This window comes from Biomphalaria glabrata, chromosome 1, assembly GCF_947242115.1.
Source record: "Biomphalaria glabrata chromosome 1, xgBioGlab47.1, whole genome shotgun sequence".
Classification (NCBI taxonomy): domain Eukaryota; kingdom Metazoa; phylum Mollusca; class Gastropoda; family Planorbidae; genus Biomphalaria; species Biomphalaria glabrata.
Genome location: NC_074711.1, coordinates 82100423 through 82116547, shown reverse-complemented (window position 1 = coordinate 82116547; position 16125 = coordinate 82100423). Strand labels below are relative to the sequence as shown.

Genomic DNA, 16125 nt, shown 5'->3' with positions numbered 1-16125 from the left:
CAAGCGGCTGTTTTTATTGAAACAATACCTGAAGGCTACTGTACTGCCCGCTCATATTAAAAAATCGTCATCGTCTTGGCATCCTGAGTAATTTAAAGAAAGATGGTGGTATTTTATTACTTAAAGAGTATTTGTTCAGTCAATCCTGCAGACTTCTGGGTCTCACTAATATAAAAACCTACAAATGACAAATTTCTTTTTGGGGAGTTCGTCATCGGAGTTCGCAAAACATTTTCAGAAAATAATGCAAAATTAATACATTTTTAAATCTCTTTGAGTGCTGTCAACCATGATAGGGAAAAATGACGCAGATTGGATCTCTTTAGTATTTTTGCTAAAATTATATTGCCCAACAGGTCTGTTATATCGTTCTGAATATGTGGGTCGAGGTAAAGGCTTATGTTTTTGTTTTCTTAAGAGTGTATGTACTGCTAAGACATTGTCATTGTCACTTGTGTCAAAGCGATGACCACTAAATGAAAGGTTGCTACATGTTTAAGTTAAAACTAACATTCACTATGCGATGAAATTACTTTCCTTCAGTAATTGTTTCAACTTCTTCAAATGTGCTCCTTGTTGGAATCATCCACCATTATCAGTCGTTCATTGTCTGTATGTTTGGCAAGCTTGTTGATGAAGTTAAATAATTAGTAGACCTATCTTTTTTTTTTTTTTTTGACAATTTGGCTGGAAGACAAAAAAACACTGATGCAGTCTCAGGGTTTAAACCCGAGACCATCCGAACGACTTTCCAGTAGCGCACATACCAGACGACAAAGCAGCCATTCAAGTGAAAGACTTCCATGATAAATGGAATTATTGCTCTATCTTAAAAAATGTTTTGACCTCCTCCCCAGTCACAATAAGTAGTTAAAAAGTGAACATCTTTAACTTAACATTTCCCTAAGTCACAGAATAGGATGTTTAACTTAACATTTCCCTAAGTCACAGAATAGGATGTTTAACTTAACATTTCCCTAAGTCACAGAATAGGATGTTTAACTTAACATTTCCCTAAGTCACAGAATAGGATGTTTAACTTAACATTTCCCTAAGTCACAGAATAGGATGTTTCTTTTGCTTTTAATCTCTAGTTTTAAGGGTAATAGAGACAAGAAAAAAAAAGCAGAAAAAAAAGGTAATACTATCAACGGTTTAATTAACATAGAGGGGGGGGGGGGGGAAAAAGAATGGGAGTATGGGACCCAAACGTCACAGCCAACGCACCGGATGAAAGCAGTTCCTTACAATGACCGAAAACATGGGTTCATGTTTTGAAGTTAATATAAAGTTGGATATGGCGTTGTTACACCATCAGGTGTGTGGTGTGGGCCCCTAAATGGTCGTGGGCCCAGGGTTCATTGAACCCCTTCGCGCCATGGATGCTACGCCACTGCTTGTAAGTTGGAATGAAAGAGAGAAGGACCGGAAGTGTGTAAGTTTTCCTGAGGGTTGTGCTAGTAGAAAGTTTGATGCGCGGCAGAAATAATCGAGTTTCTGTGTGTAGATACGTAGTTCAAAGTAAAAGTAAAGTTTCCCTTTCAGACCTTGCGATCTAGAAGGCAGATGATGTAAAGGTCATCTGTTTCGATGGGTCACGGTTAACGAGGATGTTATATGGCCAGGACAACGAACAATGACTAAAGCAAACGAACAATGACTAAAGCAAACGAACAATGACTAAAGCAAACGAACAATGACTAAAGCAAAACGAACAATGACTAAAGCGAACGAACAATGACTAAAGCAAACGACCAATGACTAAAGCAAACGACCAATGACTAAAGCAAACGAACAATGACTAAAGAAAACGAACAATGACTAAAGAAAACGATCAATGACTAAAGCAAACGAACAATGACTAAAGCAAACGAACAATGACTAAAGCAAACGAACAATGACTAAAGCAAACGAACAATGGCTAAAGCAAACGAACAATGACTAAAGCAAACGAACAATGACTAAAGCAAACGAACAATGACTAAAGCAAACGAACAATGGCTAAAGCGAACGAACAATGACTAAAGCTAACGAACAATGACTAAAGCAAATGAACAATGACTAAAGCAAACGACCAATAACTAAAGCAAACGAACAATGACAAAAGCAAACGAACAATGACAAAAGCAAACGAACAATGACTAAAGCAAAACGAACAATGACTAAAGCAAACGAACAATGACTAAAGCGAACGAACAATGACTAAAGCGAACGAACAATGACTAAAGCAAACGGACAATGACTAAAGCAAACGAACAATGACTAAAGCGAACGAACAATGACTAAAGCAAACGAACAATGACTAAAGCAAACGAACAATGACTAAAGCAAACGAACAATGACTAAAGCAAACGAACATCGTCTTAAGAAAATGTAGTTCATATTGATATGTTTTATATTTAGATTTAATATTAAAAAGATTTAATATTAAAAAGCACACGCCAATGAATGTTAGTACCAGTTCTATAAGTGCCTATCTATATATTTCAATAGCAATGCTTATTAAATGTAAATTATAACAGTTCTTAAGATAGGCTAAATGTATCAATGCCAACCATTATATTATTCTAGGTCTTACAGCTTGAAAGATGTAACTTATCTATAATCTATAATACACATTTAATTTCAGTGTAGATCGATAAACGATTTATACAAAGTAATTTATCTCACGTATTTAAACAATCAAAACACTATTGTAGAACACACATTCGCACTTGCAAACACACATATTTATTCTTAACATTTTCATCGTTACAATACATTATAAATACATAACTTATGTAGGTCATAATCTTAGCGCTAATTTAAAACAAAGTCCGACTTATATCACAAGAGTGGACTTGTTTCTGGAATAGCTGACTGGGTTCACCTTTGTGTAGGACGAGCCCACAGCTAAGTACACTGGCAGCAATTCTGTGACTGGCCGGGCCGTGGGTTTTGATTTGATTTGAATAGGCTTTTGTTTTATGTTTTAGTGGGCTTTCTTTAAATATTAACAAGTTCTAATTAGTAATTATATGTTTTAATTGCCCCCTCTCCATGGGGGACTCATCACCACCCACCCCAGCATTTTTTTTTACTACCAACGCCTCTGATTCATTAAGTAGATCTCAGAACTCCCCCGTGGATCGCTTTTGGTTCCGTGGGCGTGTCCAAGTCTGAAGTGCACACGTGCGTGCTGTCATGTGTGGCGGAGTTCTTGTCCGAAGCTTGAAACGGCACTTTGACGCTCACACTTCAAATGATAAGAGAAGAGAGGGGTGGCGAACGGGGCGAGTAATTAATTTTTTTTTTTAACTTAAACAGACATTTTAAAAAATAATGTTGTCATGAAGAAAAGGAAAGTAATGGGACGTAACCATCGCCATCGGCTTTACATGGGGAGATAAGCGATGAATTGAGAAATTGTTTATAGATCATCTCTATCGTGTTAAAAATGTCTATTCTTACATGGATTTAAAGATATTTGATATTTTGAGTTTTTGGCACGTCGGCACAATTTAGGCCATGTGGTGTCCATAATCTCTCAAAGGTTATTCCCCATTTCGATTTAAAGATTGATGGCGTGTGTGTTTCCACAAGATACTATTAATGAATCTTTTTTTATGGACATTGATAAAGGTGGATAGAGAAACATGTAAACAGATAGCTGGAAAGAAGGATTAACAGTGATTGATACATAGATCTAGCACAGTGCTTTTCAAAATTCACAAGCGCACATCTCTCACTGAGGACCAGTAAACTGAAGTGCCACAGCCAATGAATCGTTAATTTTTCACGTGTTACTTTGAAGGGGAAAAAGTCATTATTATCATTATAATGAACCAAATAGAAAGAAAACTATATGGAGAACTCCCTGATTTGGAAACCACTGCGCAGTTCATCTCATGTATTGGTCTAGTCATCTGAACGCTCCAACATAAAAATGAGAACGGGGAAGAAGAGAAGAATTATAATGGTGACCATACATTATATTGAACTAATGAAAATTAAATTATTTTGTAAATCTTTTAAACAAAGTGAGGTATATAAATGACAAACGGCTTTAAAAAAAAAGTATTATGCCGATTTTATGATGATTCCATGACGTCGGGAGGACTCCATACACTGGTTTGAAAGTAGCTCATTACACATAACGCACACAGGTAACACAAGTAAAACAAAACACATACATAAAGACAAACTCACCTTCAATGATTAATATCATTGCTACGCTTGGGACAATACTTTATTTGCGACATTACTGAATCAGCTACGACTACTACGTGTTCTTACAATACATTTTTGGCGACATTACTTGATCAGATCAACTATGTATTCTTACGACATTAATTTATTTGCGACATTACTTCATCAGATCAACTATGTATTCTTACGCCATTACTTTATTTGCGACATTACTTGATCAGACCAACTATGTATTCTTACGACATTACTTTATTTGCGACATTACTTGATCAGACCAACTATGTATTCTTACGCCATTACTTACTATTCTTCCGAAAGGCAATAGGTAGCATCCAGTCCGAGATTGGAGTCTGAAGAATTGGATTGTGGGCTAACTTCAAGGGGCAACTCACCAAGACCACGCTTGGACAAACGTTCAGACCGACGGCGATGCTGCTGAGAGAAGACAGAACAAGTGGCTAGTGGCGCGGCACTTGAGAGACTTCACATTTGTTGGTGTTTTACAGAGCAAGCTTCTTTAATGAACTTATCATGGTGATGAAAGCTGCAATCCAGGCGTAGATAAATAACTAGAAGGGAGGCTCGGGCCTCGAGAAAGGACTCATTAAGCCCCTTCGTAAAAAAAAAAATTACAAACATAAGCCATAATAGTGATCACCAAATTATGGCCCTCTAGTACGATTAACAGACGTCCGGGTAAAGGGAGGGCTCGGCAGGCAATGACCTAGAACCTGACAATGTCTGGCTTTTGCTCTCTTGTTTACGTTATAAATTTTTTTTTTCCTTCAGGGAACAGTACCAGAAAAAGAAGAAGAGGCAGAGAGAGAAGCGATTTGGAGACGGGCATGTCATTGAACGAGATTCTATCCAAGGCAAAAGACAGGAATGACGTTCAATAGATCTTGTTTGGTGCCCCAACGGTACAACGGACTAAGGGATAGTTGGAAGTGAAGGTGATAGCATACAATAATCGAATTCAATCCCTCGACATATCTTCTAGTTTAAACACACAAGCTCAATACTAAATGATGTCATACAGCAACTAAAGGAACAGGATGTTGTTAAGTTCTACCATCATTACAGCAGCTTCATATCCTTTTGTGGACAGAAAGATGTAACTTTTTGTTTACATCCTCCTTTCTAAACAGTGGTGTTTGTAAGGCTATAGATTTAAGGCTATTCATCAGCAATCTGTAATTCATTAATATGTTGGTTTTTTTTATTATTTATTGTAATAGCATTTTCGCTGATTAGCGCATATTAGAGTAACAGTGCACAAACGAAAGAAGTAGACTCTCCATTGACTCGTGTCAGATTCATTCTTTTTAGTAGACTCTCCATTGACTCATGTCAGATTCATTCTTCTCACAAAGTACTTTCAAAAGAAACTATCACTACAACTGAGACTTAACAGTGTAGATTTACGGCCTGTAAATTACCTTGTTTCACCAATTAAAGTTTAAGTCTAGTTTTTATGTCATGTCATGTTGTTTTTTTTATCATCCTTGTAATGTTTTCTCTACCCGCTAGTCATATTAGAGCATTGGAAACGTCTGCCGTCATTAAGACCATTGCAGTCGACGATTTTTTACAGTACTACTTGACACGCATGTCGGACTCAGGGTGAGCATCAAATAAAGGTATCAATGCGCCACCAGAAGCTATTGGATGTAAAAACAAATATTACATTGGAAACGTAAGAATAAGTTATGTTGGTAATAGTGTACCTCAACTTTGATGAGTTCCTGTAGTCCATCTTTACTTAGTTCTAGGCTAGTGTTCTTTGAACTCACTCCAGTGCAGCCGCCATCACTGACGCAGCACAGTGGGTAATCCGTAGTTATGTCTCTTTTCTCATATACCGAGTTGGTCCTGCTCGGGTATCCTTCCGCAGTGTCGTCTGCCTCGTCTTCTATTTCGGAAGCAGAATTGCTTGTCGGGAACGTGCGAGATGGGGAACTGGGCTAAAATTAAATAGATCAGGTAGATTTAAAATGCTAAAAACACAATATGAAGTCTGTTTAAATTTTTTTTAATTTTATTGTTTTAAGACATGAAAAATAAATAAACTTAAACGTGTAATCGAATTTTAGTCATTGATAATTCAGCATCAGTTTGCGCAGTTTAATACGAAATTATACAGTATTTTCAAAATGCTCATAGCTATTCATCACATATCAAACCGCGTCCAGTTAATAAGTATCTTTAGCCCAGACTTTGGAAGGAAACTGAATTTACCATATGAGCCTGTCTGTTTTGGTGATACTGAAGGTAATTTGTATTGGTAATTTAAACCTGTTCTCAGAACACGAAGGTTCAACGTGCGTAGGCCTACATATCAAGAACTTAAAGCAAGTATAGGTTTTGGAGACCTCTCCCTTACGGTATCTATCTATCTATCTATCTATCTATCTATCTATCTATATATCTATCTATCTATCTATATATCTATCTATCTATCTATCTATCTATCTATCTATCTATCTATCTATCTATCTATCTATCTATCTATCTATCTATCTATCTATCTATCTATCTATCTATCTATCTATCTATCTATCTATCTATCTATCTATCTATCTATATATCTATCTATCTATCTATCTATCTATCTATCTATCTATCTATCTATCTATCTATCTATCTATCTATCTATCTATATATATATCTATATATCTATCTATCTATCTATCTATCTATCTATCTATCTATCTATCTATCTATCTATCTATCTATCTATCTATCTATCTATCTATCTATCTATCTATCTATCTATCTATCTATCTATCTATCTATCTATATATCTATCTATCTATCTATCTATCTATCTATCTATCTATCTATCTATCTATCTATCTATCTATCTATCTATCTATCTATCTATCTATCTATCTATTTATATATCTATCTATCTATCTATCTATCTATCTATCTATCTATCTATCTATCTATCTATCTATCTATCTATATATCTATCTATCTATCTATCTATCTATCTATCTATCTATCTATCTATCTATCTATCTATCTATCTATCTATCTATCTATCTATCTATCTATCTATCTATATATCTATCTATCTATCTATCTATCTATCTATCTATCTATCTATCTATCTATCTATCTATCTATCTATCTATCTATCTATCTATCTATCTATCTATCTATCTATATATCTATCTATCTATCTATCTATATATCTATCTATCTATCTATCTATCTATCTATCTATCTATCTATCTATCTATCTATCTATATATATATCTATCTATCTATCTATCTATCTATCTATCTATCTATCTATCTATCTATATATATATCTATCTATCTATCTATCTATCTATCTATCTATCTATCTATCTATCTATCTATCTATCTATCTATCTATCTATCTATCTATCTATCTATCTATCTATCTATCTATATATCTATCTATCTATCTATCTATCTATCTATCTATCTATCTATCTATCTATCTATCTATCTATCTATCTATCTATCTATCTATCTATATATCTATCTATCTATCTATCTATCTATCTATCTATCTATCTATCTATCTATCTATCTATCTATCTATCTATCTATCTATCTATCTATCTATCTATCTATCTATCTATCTATCTATCTATCTATCTATCTATCTATCTATCTATATATATATCTATCTATCTATCTATCTATCTATCTATCTATCTATCTATCTATCTATCTATCTATCTATCTATCTATCTATTTATATATCTATCTATCTATCTATCTATCTATCTATCTATCTATCTATCTATCTATCTATCTATCTATCTATCTATATATCTATCTATCTATCTATCTATATATATATCTATCTATCTATCTATCTATCTATCTATCTATCTATCTATCTATCTATCTATCTATCTATCTATCTATCTATCTATCTATCTATCTATCTATCTATCTATCTATCTATCTATCTATCTATCTATCTATCTATCTATCTATCTATCTATCTATATATATATCTATCTATCTATCTATCTATCTATCTATCTATCTATCTATCTATCTATCTATCTATCTATCTATCTATCTATCTATCTATCTATATATCTATCTATCTATCTATCTATCTATCTATCTATCTATCTATCTATCTATCTATCTATCTATCTATCTATCTATCTATCTATATATCTATCTATCTATCTATCTATCTATCTATCTATCTATCTATCTATCTATCTATATATCTATCTATCTATCTATCTATCTATCTATCTATCTATCTATCTATCTATCTATCTATCTATCTATCTATCTATCTATCTATCTATCTATATATATATATATATATATATATATATATATATATAGTTTTTGCTTTACAACCTTTCATTAACTACATAATTTTCATTGTTTTCATTGCGGTCCTGTTCTTCATTTACCCATGGCGTTTGACTGATTGATTCAGCACTAAATGGAAATATCAACGCTTTATGTGTTAACAGTCTTACTGATTGATTCATCACTAAATGGAAATATCAACGCTTTATGTGTTAACAGTCTTACTGATTGATTCATCACTAAATGGAAATATCAATGCTTTATGTGTTGTGTTCGGCCTACGTACCTTACCCACAATGCAATAGTCTGAGGTGTAAGCTGCTACTTCACAACTTCCTCGCCTTGAGATCACCATGTCAGGAAAGGAAGCACCTGATTGCTTTGTGAAGCTACCTAGGAGGGAAAAATACACCCATTTTATTTTGAATATAACATTCACTTAACTTGTACACATGTACCAACAGAACCACCTTGTTATAATGATTTATATTATTACTAAAGTAGTCAGCATTATAACTTCAACAATTAGGCTAATATTAGGCGCTTGGCTTCCGAACCTGGGGTCCTGGGTTCGAATCTCGGTGAAGACTGTGATTTTGAATTTCGGGATTTTAAGGGCGCCTCTTGAGTCCACCCAACTCTAATGGGTATCTGACTTAATTTGGGGAAAGTAAAGGCAGTGGATATTAGTGCTTGCCACATTACACCTCTATTTACCGTTGGTCAAAGAAACAGATGACACCTTAACATCACCTGCCCTATAGATCGCAAGGTCTGAAAAGGGAACTTTCTCTTTTTTAAAAAAAAAAATGAACCATATTCCTATTCACTCAATACTAACAATGTACTGAAGTAAGAATTAAAATACGCAGTCTATTGAGCAGGTCACCTTGAAAGAATGTCAGAGAACAGAGAAGCAATAATTATATACCGGCAAAAACCAACAAAGGGCATGCGACCCAATGGCAGACCACCAATACGATGGATTGACCATGTTGAGGAGATCTACAACAGCTTAGGGTTCGGGCATGAGGATGAAAGGCCCAGGAGAGATCTGAATGGAGGGATGTGTTGAGGCAGGCGAGAGCCCTCCATGGACTGTAGCGCCTCTGGGATAGATGGATTTGATTTGATTTGATTTTGATTTTGGGCACATCGGCACAATTAAGGCCATGTCGTGCCTACAGTCCCTCAAGGGCCACTCTCCCCTCCCCCCACACACACAACAAGGGCCAAATGGATTTGAATACTAATTCCCCCACCAGTCATTACAAACATTTCCATATAGTAAACACGATGAGAAAGTCGATTAGATTTAGAGATGCAGCTGTACCTTTGCCAGGTATTTCCTTAACACTTCGGGCATCTAACGTAGGCGAGAAGACAGTGTCAGTGTAATTACCGGCAGTTCGTTTCTTTTTCTTGAGTTTGTTGGCTCCTGTCTGTGTTCGAACCATCTCTGTACTGCTCCGTGTCCTGAACAGACCTTCGCACATGATTTCATTGGACAGCTTGATATCAGGAATAGTTCGAATCTGAAATTTTGATTCAGACATGAATATGGTATATTAAGAGGATTAGATAGAAGACAACTTTTAGAAAGTTTACAGCACTCTAGACCGTCTAAACCGTTAGCTTAAGTCCCAAGTGTATTTGACAATGGTGTCTATTTCAGCATGTCTTCTAATTTCCCCAAAGGATTATCGAGTGACCTAATTTGTGAAAATGTCCGGCTTTCACCGTGGTGTTAACTTTAATGGCACATATTTTGTATGGTCCAATCTCTTAAGATGACCTATAGGGAGAGGGGGTATCTGGGAGAAGGTTTTCCGTGCTGCCTTTAGGCACTCAGCAAACACAACTCAGTTCGAGTCGAGTTTTGAACTCGACCCCCCCCCTTTTCATAGGTAGCGAAACTTAAGCCTCTGGCCACACATTATTTCTTAAAAACGATTAAAAACGATGTATTGTCATGCATACAGTACCTAAAGAAATTGGGTATCGATATTAACACTGTTCATTGATCTGACTACCTACTGCAATTAGAAATTATAACACTGACTTTTTCCCTCAGCCTTTTTTCAATAAACAGGTATTCGTAGAGTTGTTCATGTGAAACCTACTACTCAGAGACTCAAGATCTGTGAATTTCTCTTTTGCAAAAAGTGCTTTCGCTGTTCAGTTTTGACACAGTGGACAAGAGAAATAGATTCTTCATTGACTCACATTAAAAGATACTCGTTTCTTACAATCTTATCTTATCTTATAGATTACAGACGTTACTTCAAAAGAGATGATAATTAAGCCTTACGCATTTCATATGTTAATCTGGTCAGGCTTGTTAATTAAACTCTGCTAATTAAGTCGTTGGCTTTTCTGGCTAATTCAGGCAACCCATTCCATTCTCTAATGGGACTAGGGAAGAAGGAGCACTTAAACGAATTTGTCCTTACATACGGAATAAGAAGTGTGCCTTCATCTTTGTAACCAATCTAAAGAAAATGTCGACTGGTCTAAGAAATATGATACTTCGATACTTATTCGATCTTTGATTTCCTGACATGTTTTTATCAATGAAATTGTAAAACTGGTAATTAAAGTTTACTTTATTATCTAGTCCTCCTCTGTCCTCCTTTCTGTCCTCACTTTGGATGTACGACTGTCTAGTTACCCTACCCAAAATTTATATTTGTCCTTTATCATCTTCAGCAAGAATTAAAATTTAAAAAAAACAACACATTTTCCTTAGACCTCAAAGCTCTCAGAGTTCAAAGAGTCAAACTTTGAAATACCTGACGCCATGACAGTTTTACTCCGGGTGTGCTTAGGCGAATTGGTTGATCGTTGACTTTTTTGGCGGCTTTCTTAGCAGACGACTTATGAAAAAAGTAAAAAAAAAAAAGTGAGTTGACACAAAAAAAGGTTAAATTGAAATAAAACACTTTGTAAAAGTCAATCCTAACTGTACACGATTGCGTCAGCTCATCTCCTTGTCTTACGACTTGTACGCGTCTTGCATGCTGGGAAGAGTCACGTTTGCGGAGAGAGCATCATTCAATCACTGCCGTATCTCTGATTATTGTAAGGTTTATCTCCCGTTGGTTTGTTACATTTTCTTTATGAAACAAAATTAATTAATTACGACTTATTGTTTAACTAATTGTGCTAAGTTTCAACTTGATCCGAGAATGGGAAGTGGGAAAATAGCGTGTACAAGTTTTTGTCCAGACAGACACAGTGAGTTCATTAAAAAGCTTGGTAATATTTTTTTTAATGCGTTTTAAATATATATAGGGTCTAATCATTATTTGGTCACCGAGGAATCAAACACGAGATAATAGGCCTAATAATCAATTTTTTTCATAGGCGTTGAATTGGGAGAAAAAATGAACAATTACAGAATTTGTTTTTAATGGAATAAAGATTAACAGTTTTAAAGTATTGAAAAGGTGCCGAAACGTTTTTGACGCTGAGCAATTAAAATCGCAACTCAACCGGCAATTTTGACTATTCTGTCTCTTGACTCGAGTCTCAAAGCCTTAATTCAGACAAACACAACGTTTCGAACCCTAGTAGGGTAAATATAACAATGTTGATAGATCAATGAAATATAGGCTACTTATTGGTATGGCTTTGTTACTGTCTTTGAGATTGAAACATAAAATCATTTTGAATATAGACAAAAGTTGGGGAAAGTAAAGGCGGTTGATACACTCATTAACCGTCGGCCATAGAAACACGTGACCTTCTACATAATCTGCCCCATAGAGCGCAAGGTCTGAAAGGGAAACTTTACCTAGCTTTTTTTTTTAATTTTCAACAGAAGGAGATTAGACCTTCTACGTGATTAGTTATTCCAGGCTTTCGTGTTTATTACAGCTTTAAACCCTGCCAATCTATTATCATTGCAAGTCTTGGACGCTGACTGCAGAGCTAGAGAGGAGGATCCTAGCAATGGAATTGAGATGCTAAAGAAAGATCCTAAGTATCACATTCAAAGACCGCATCACAAACCAAGAGATTAGAGACAGGGTTACTGCAGCGATTGGACCCCACGATGACCTGCTAACTATTGTAAAAAAAAATGGAAACTAAAACTCTATGGACATATTGCAAGGTGTTCGGGGCTCGCATAGACCTTCCTTCAGGGAACAGTACCAGGAAAAAAAACAGAGGCATAGATAGCGATGGTAATGCTAAGAATGGACGGCCCTGCCAATGAAAGAGGTTCTAACCAATGTCAAAAGACAGAGAGGAATGGAGAAAGATGGTTGGCAGATCTTGCGTGGTGCCCCAACGGTCCAACAGAGCTAGGGATAGGAGAAGGTGAATCTATCATAATAAATTTATATTTACCTTGTGTAACCACGTGCGACTGTCTTTCTTGAACACCCTTCCATTTTCATCTGTGATCAGGTACGGCTGATTATACAACGTATCCTCGTGGAACTGCTCGTAAGGGTCATCACTCCCAACGCGCTGGATTCCCATTGGCACGTTATGTTTCGGGTAGATGTGAGCATTTTTGTGCAGCCAAACTCGAGAGTCTTTCTTGAACCCGCCTGGCAGCATCTTTCCCCGGGGGTATTGCTTTACATGTAGAGTATTAGGCTTCCAGATTTTTAGATCATTGCTTTTAATGTCTGCTCCCTACCCCGGGCCACTGATGGCAGACAGCCACTGCAGGTTTTTGGTAAATCTTTTTGGTAAGTCTTCATGAAGACACTTGACCTTCTTGTACTTAAACTAGATCTAGGTCTAATTTCTGCTTAGTGGTTGAGCGAGGAAAAAATAACAGATGTTTGGCTTGTCTGGAGTTTGTGTTTCGTATAAGGCTAGGCTACCATTACGTACTACCTCGATGTTGTTTCTTGGTTATTAAAGTACGTTCCTCACGCCCCATTGTTTTTGTTTTGTTTCCTTGTTTATTGAAACATTTTCTACAAACATAGAGTTCAATGAAGATGTCGAACGGTGCGATTGGAAAAATTAGGCCTTGGAAAAGAAGACTGCTATTGAGAGCAATGCGCTATTTAGTTACATGCACGTGTAGGACTGTAGTTTTGAAATGTCATACAGGCTAAAATACAGACCTTACTTCAAAAAAGAAGACGATTACGACCTACGCGTGTTCCCAGGTCAGTCTAATAGTCTAATCATGCATGTTGATCAATGAGCTTAATTCTGCTAAGTCATTGGCAACCCATTCCATGCTCTAATAGCACTAGGGAAGAAGGAGCGTTTGTACAGATATATCTTAGCATATGGAACAAGGAATGTGCCTTTATCTTTGTGTCTTTCTGAGTATTTTATTAGGTGTAATGGTGTATTAGACTTCAACTTCTAGACCAAATGGCTAACCCAGAACACATAACAACAAATGAAGTCTTTCAGATATTCCTAACTCCTTAATAAGCGCTGTCAAGCACAGTGATGAGCAAGCTAGTGTTAATTGATGTCTCGTTCCCTCTGACGCCCATGTTTCAATAAATGAAGTAATCGAATATTTAAAGTACTGTCCTAATTAAACTTCCGAGACTGGAGAGAGAATCAAAGAGAGGACGAACGTTACTTTGAGAGAAAAATCTGCAATGAACTTGATGCCGTACAAAAAAAAAATCAAAACGCATGGGTTGGGGTAGGCAGGGCCGACGCGAGGGTTGTGGCTGCATGCGTGCAACAACAAAAATGCCGCCCATTATTTTTGTTTCTAAAGAGGAAATAGTATATAATATTTCGTTCTTATCTGTATATAAACGCAATATTTCACAGTGCCTATGTAAACAGTATGGCGCGAAGGAACCTGTTGTGGAAGCGTTCGATGAACCTTTGATGCCTCATCAAATATCATTTAAAGGCTACCAAAAGAGATTTTGGCTTAAGCCAGACGGTTGTCTATGGTGAAATCCTTCCTGGAAAACCCCTTGACCAACTGCCCTAATTCCATAATAAGCAATGTGCTCTCTGGAAGTCAATCTGGTGCAGACGTATATCGGGCATGATGTTTGTTCACTCATTATAACGCTCGAAATCAAAATGTTTCCTTTTTTCTAATTCTAGATAGTTTCAATCGTATAAATTCTGTGTCAGCGTCTATAAAACAAGCCCGCTTCATTTGCTTCCTGAATAAAATTACTGAATTTTTTATATAATTTTAGGTTTATTAAATAATTTTAAGCTTTTCATTGCTAATAAAGAAAAATAATTTTTGGCTGTAGAAACAATTTGTGGACGATGTTGATTGATTTAATATATTATTTATAAAAAAAAACAGAATAACTAAGTATAAAATTCTTTAGTTCATTATCGAGACTATTCGCCAAGGTCATTTATTTTTTATTGTTTTTACCGTCATCTTGGAATAAAGTTTCGGCCGTCCACAAAATTGGGCCTCCTGTATATGCAATGCATTAGGTGACCAGTGCTGGACCGTCAGTCATGCTTTTCATAAAATGTCCGGGTGGGGCAAGCAATGCCATGCTTTTGATTTTAATTCTTTCTTATTATTGAACTAAAAATGTTAAAAGTACCAGCTTGCAGCGTCCTGCCTTCTTCTCACAGAACTGACGTCAGCATGTTTTCTTTCGATTTCTGAAGTATTGTCGTTCTGCATTTTACTCGCTGATTCTGTTCATCAATTCGAGCATACAGTATCGGTATGCCTTCACTTGGCTTTCTATTCTGTTCATCAATCCCCAACATACAGTATCGGTATGCCTTCACTTGGCTTTCTATTCTGTTCAAGTCGATGACAGGGTAAAAAAAAATGTTATTTTTAATTTATAAGGTCCTTGTAAGTGTCCATTAAAGTACTTCTACAATATCTAAATATTTGTTTAATGGTTCATTACCGCTAAAGTTACTTTTGTTTATCATATAGTTTTCAATTAATGGACTGCACTTTGATGTTGCTAAGTGTCACGATCATCAATGGTGTTGATGTCACACTCTAAGATGGTGCTACTGTCACGATCAGACTTGAACTATATTGCACCATCAATGATCGTGATTGCCGAGGATCTTGAAATGATCATTCGATAAGATGATCGTATAGAAGTAGACAGATCTATGTTGATGATACGATCATATAGAATGTTGTCAATTGATAAGAGGATCATCTAGGTCTAGGAGTTACAACTTGACAAATATGATCTAAGTGCGATCTAAATTCAATGAAGAAACTTCTCTTCGTTCAAAAACAATTACTTTAATTAATAACTTGAAAACACTATACACAAAATAGTTACAATGCTTAAATGTACTTGAATAACTGATCTATTCAATAATGTATCTGAGTCTTGATACGAATAAAATATATATTCTTAACTACATACAAGTTAGATCTTATCTCTACAAATATTTACAACCGACTCTAGTACATCTTTACACTAACACGTTCCGTACAAGACTGACTTGGAGCTACACGCTTCATCCGGGCTTTAGAGCGTCATCACGTGATCAACAATCTTCTCTTGCAAAACCAACCAATAAATGCAACATCTACATAATAATTAATATTTTGAAACCAATGAAATTCATTTAATTACATGCTTGATTTTTTTTCCAGCTATTTCAAGCTGTGTCGGCGAACAACTCAAAACTGTTACCATA

The 16125-nt window shown here is 35.8% G+C and overlaps 1 protein-coding gene across 3 annotated transcripts; it reads right to left on the bottom strand.

Annotated features, from left to right (window-relative positions):
• Nucleotides 1–2383: 2383 nt before the first annotated feature.
• On the bottom strand, nucleotides 2384–13462 carry LOC106063282 (uncharacterized). Of its 3 annotated transcripts, none has more exons than XM_056018110.1 (7): nucleotides 12871–13462; nucleotides 11307–11390; nucleotides 9917–10049; nucleotides 8801–8907; nucleotides 5916–6152; nucleotides 4493–4623; nucleotides 2384–3235 (listed from the first exon to the last, which is right to left on the bottom strand). In XM_056018110.1, the coding sequence occupies exons 1-7, from the start codon at nucleotides 13084–13086 to the stop codon at nucleotides 3100–3102; spliced, it is 1044 nt and encodes a 347-aa protein (XP_055874085.1). In that variant the 5' UTR covers nucleotides 13087–13462; the 3' UTR covers nucleotides 2384–3099. The 3 variants fall into 3 exon arrangements, with proteins under 3 accessions (XP_055874085.1, XP_013077052.2, XP_013077053.2); XM_013221598.2 differs by having other exon boundaries at nucleotides 9848–10049; nucleotides 12871–13461; XM_013221599.2 differs by having other exon boundaries at nucleotides 4493–4620; nucleotides 9848–10049; nucleotides 12871–13460.
• Between the last annotated feature and the right edge of the window lie 2663 nt (nucleotides 13463–16125).

Bases quoted from the DNA above. Each gene is read 5' to 3' on its own strand.
- LOC106063282 (XM_013221598.2), bottom strand. From the start codon at position 13,086: ATGCTGCCAGGCGGGTTCAAGAAAGACTCTCGAGTTTGGCTGCACAAA. The intron at 8,908-9,847 runs GTACAGCTGCAT...TTTCCCTCCTAG, and splicing joins TAAGGAAATACCTGGCAAAG to GTAGCTTCACAAAGCAATCA. The intron at 4,624-5,915 runs GTACACTATTAC...GTCTTCTCTCAG, and splicing joins AGGAACTCATCAAAGTTGAG to CAGCATCGCCGTCGGTCTGA.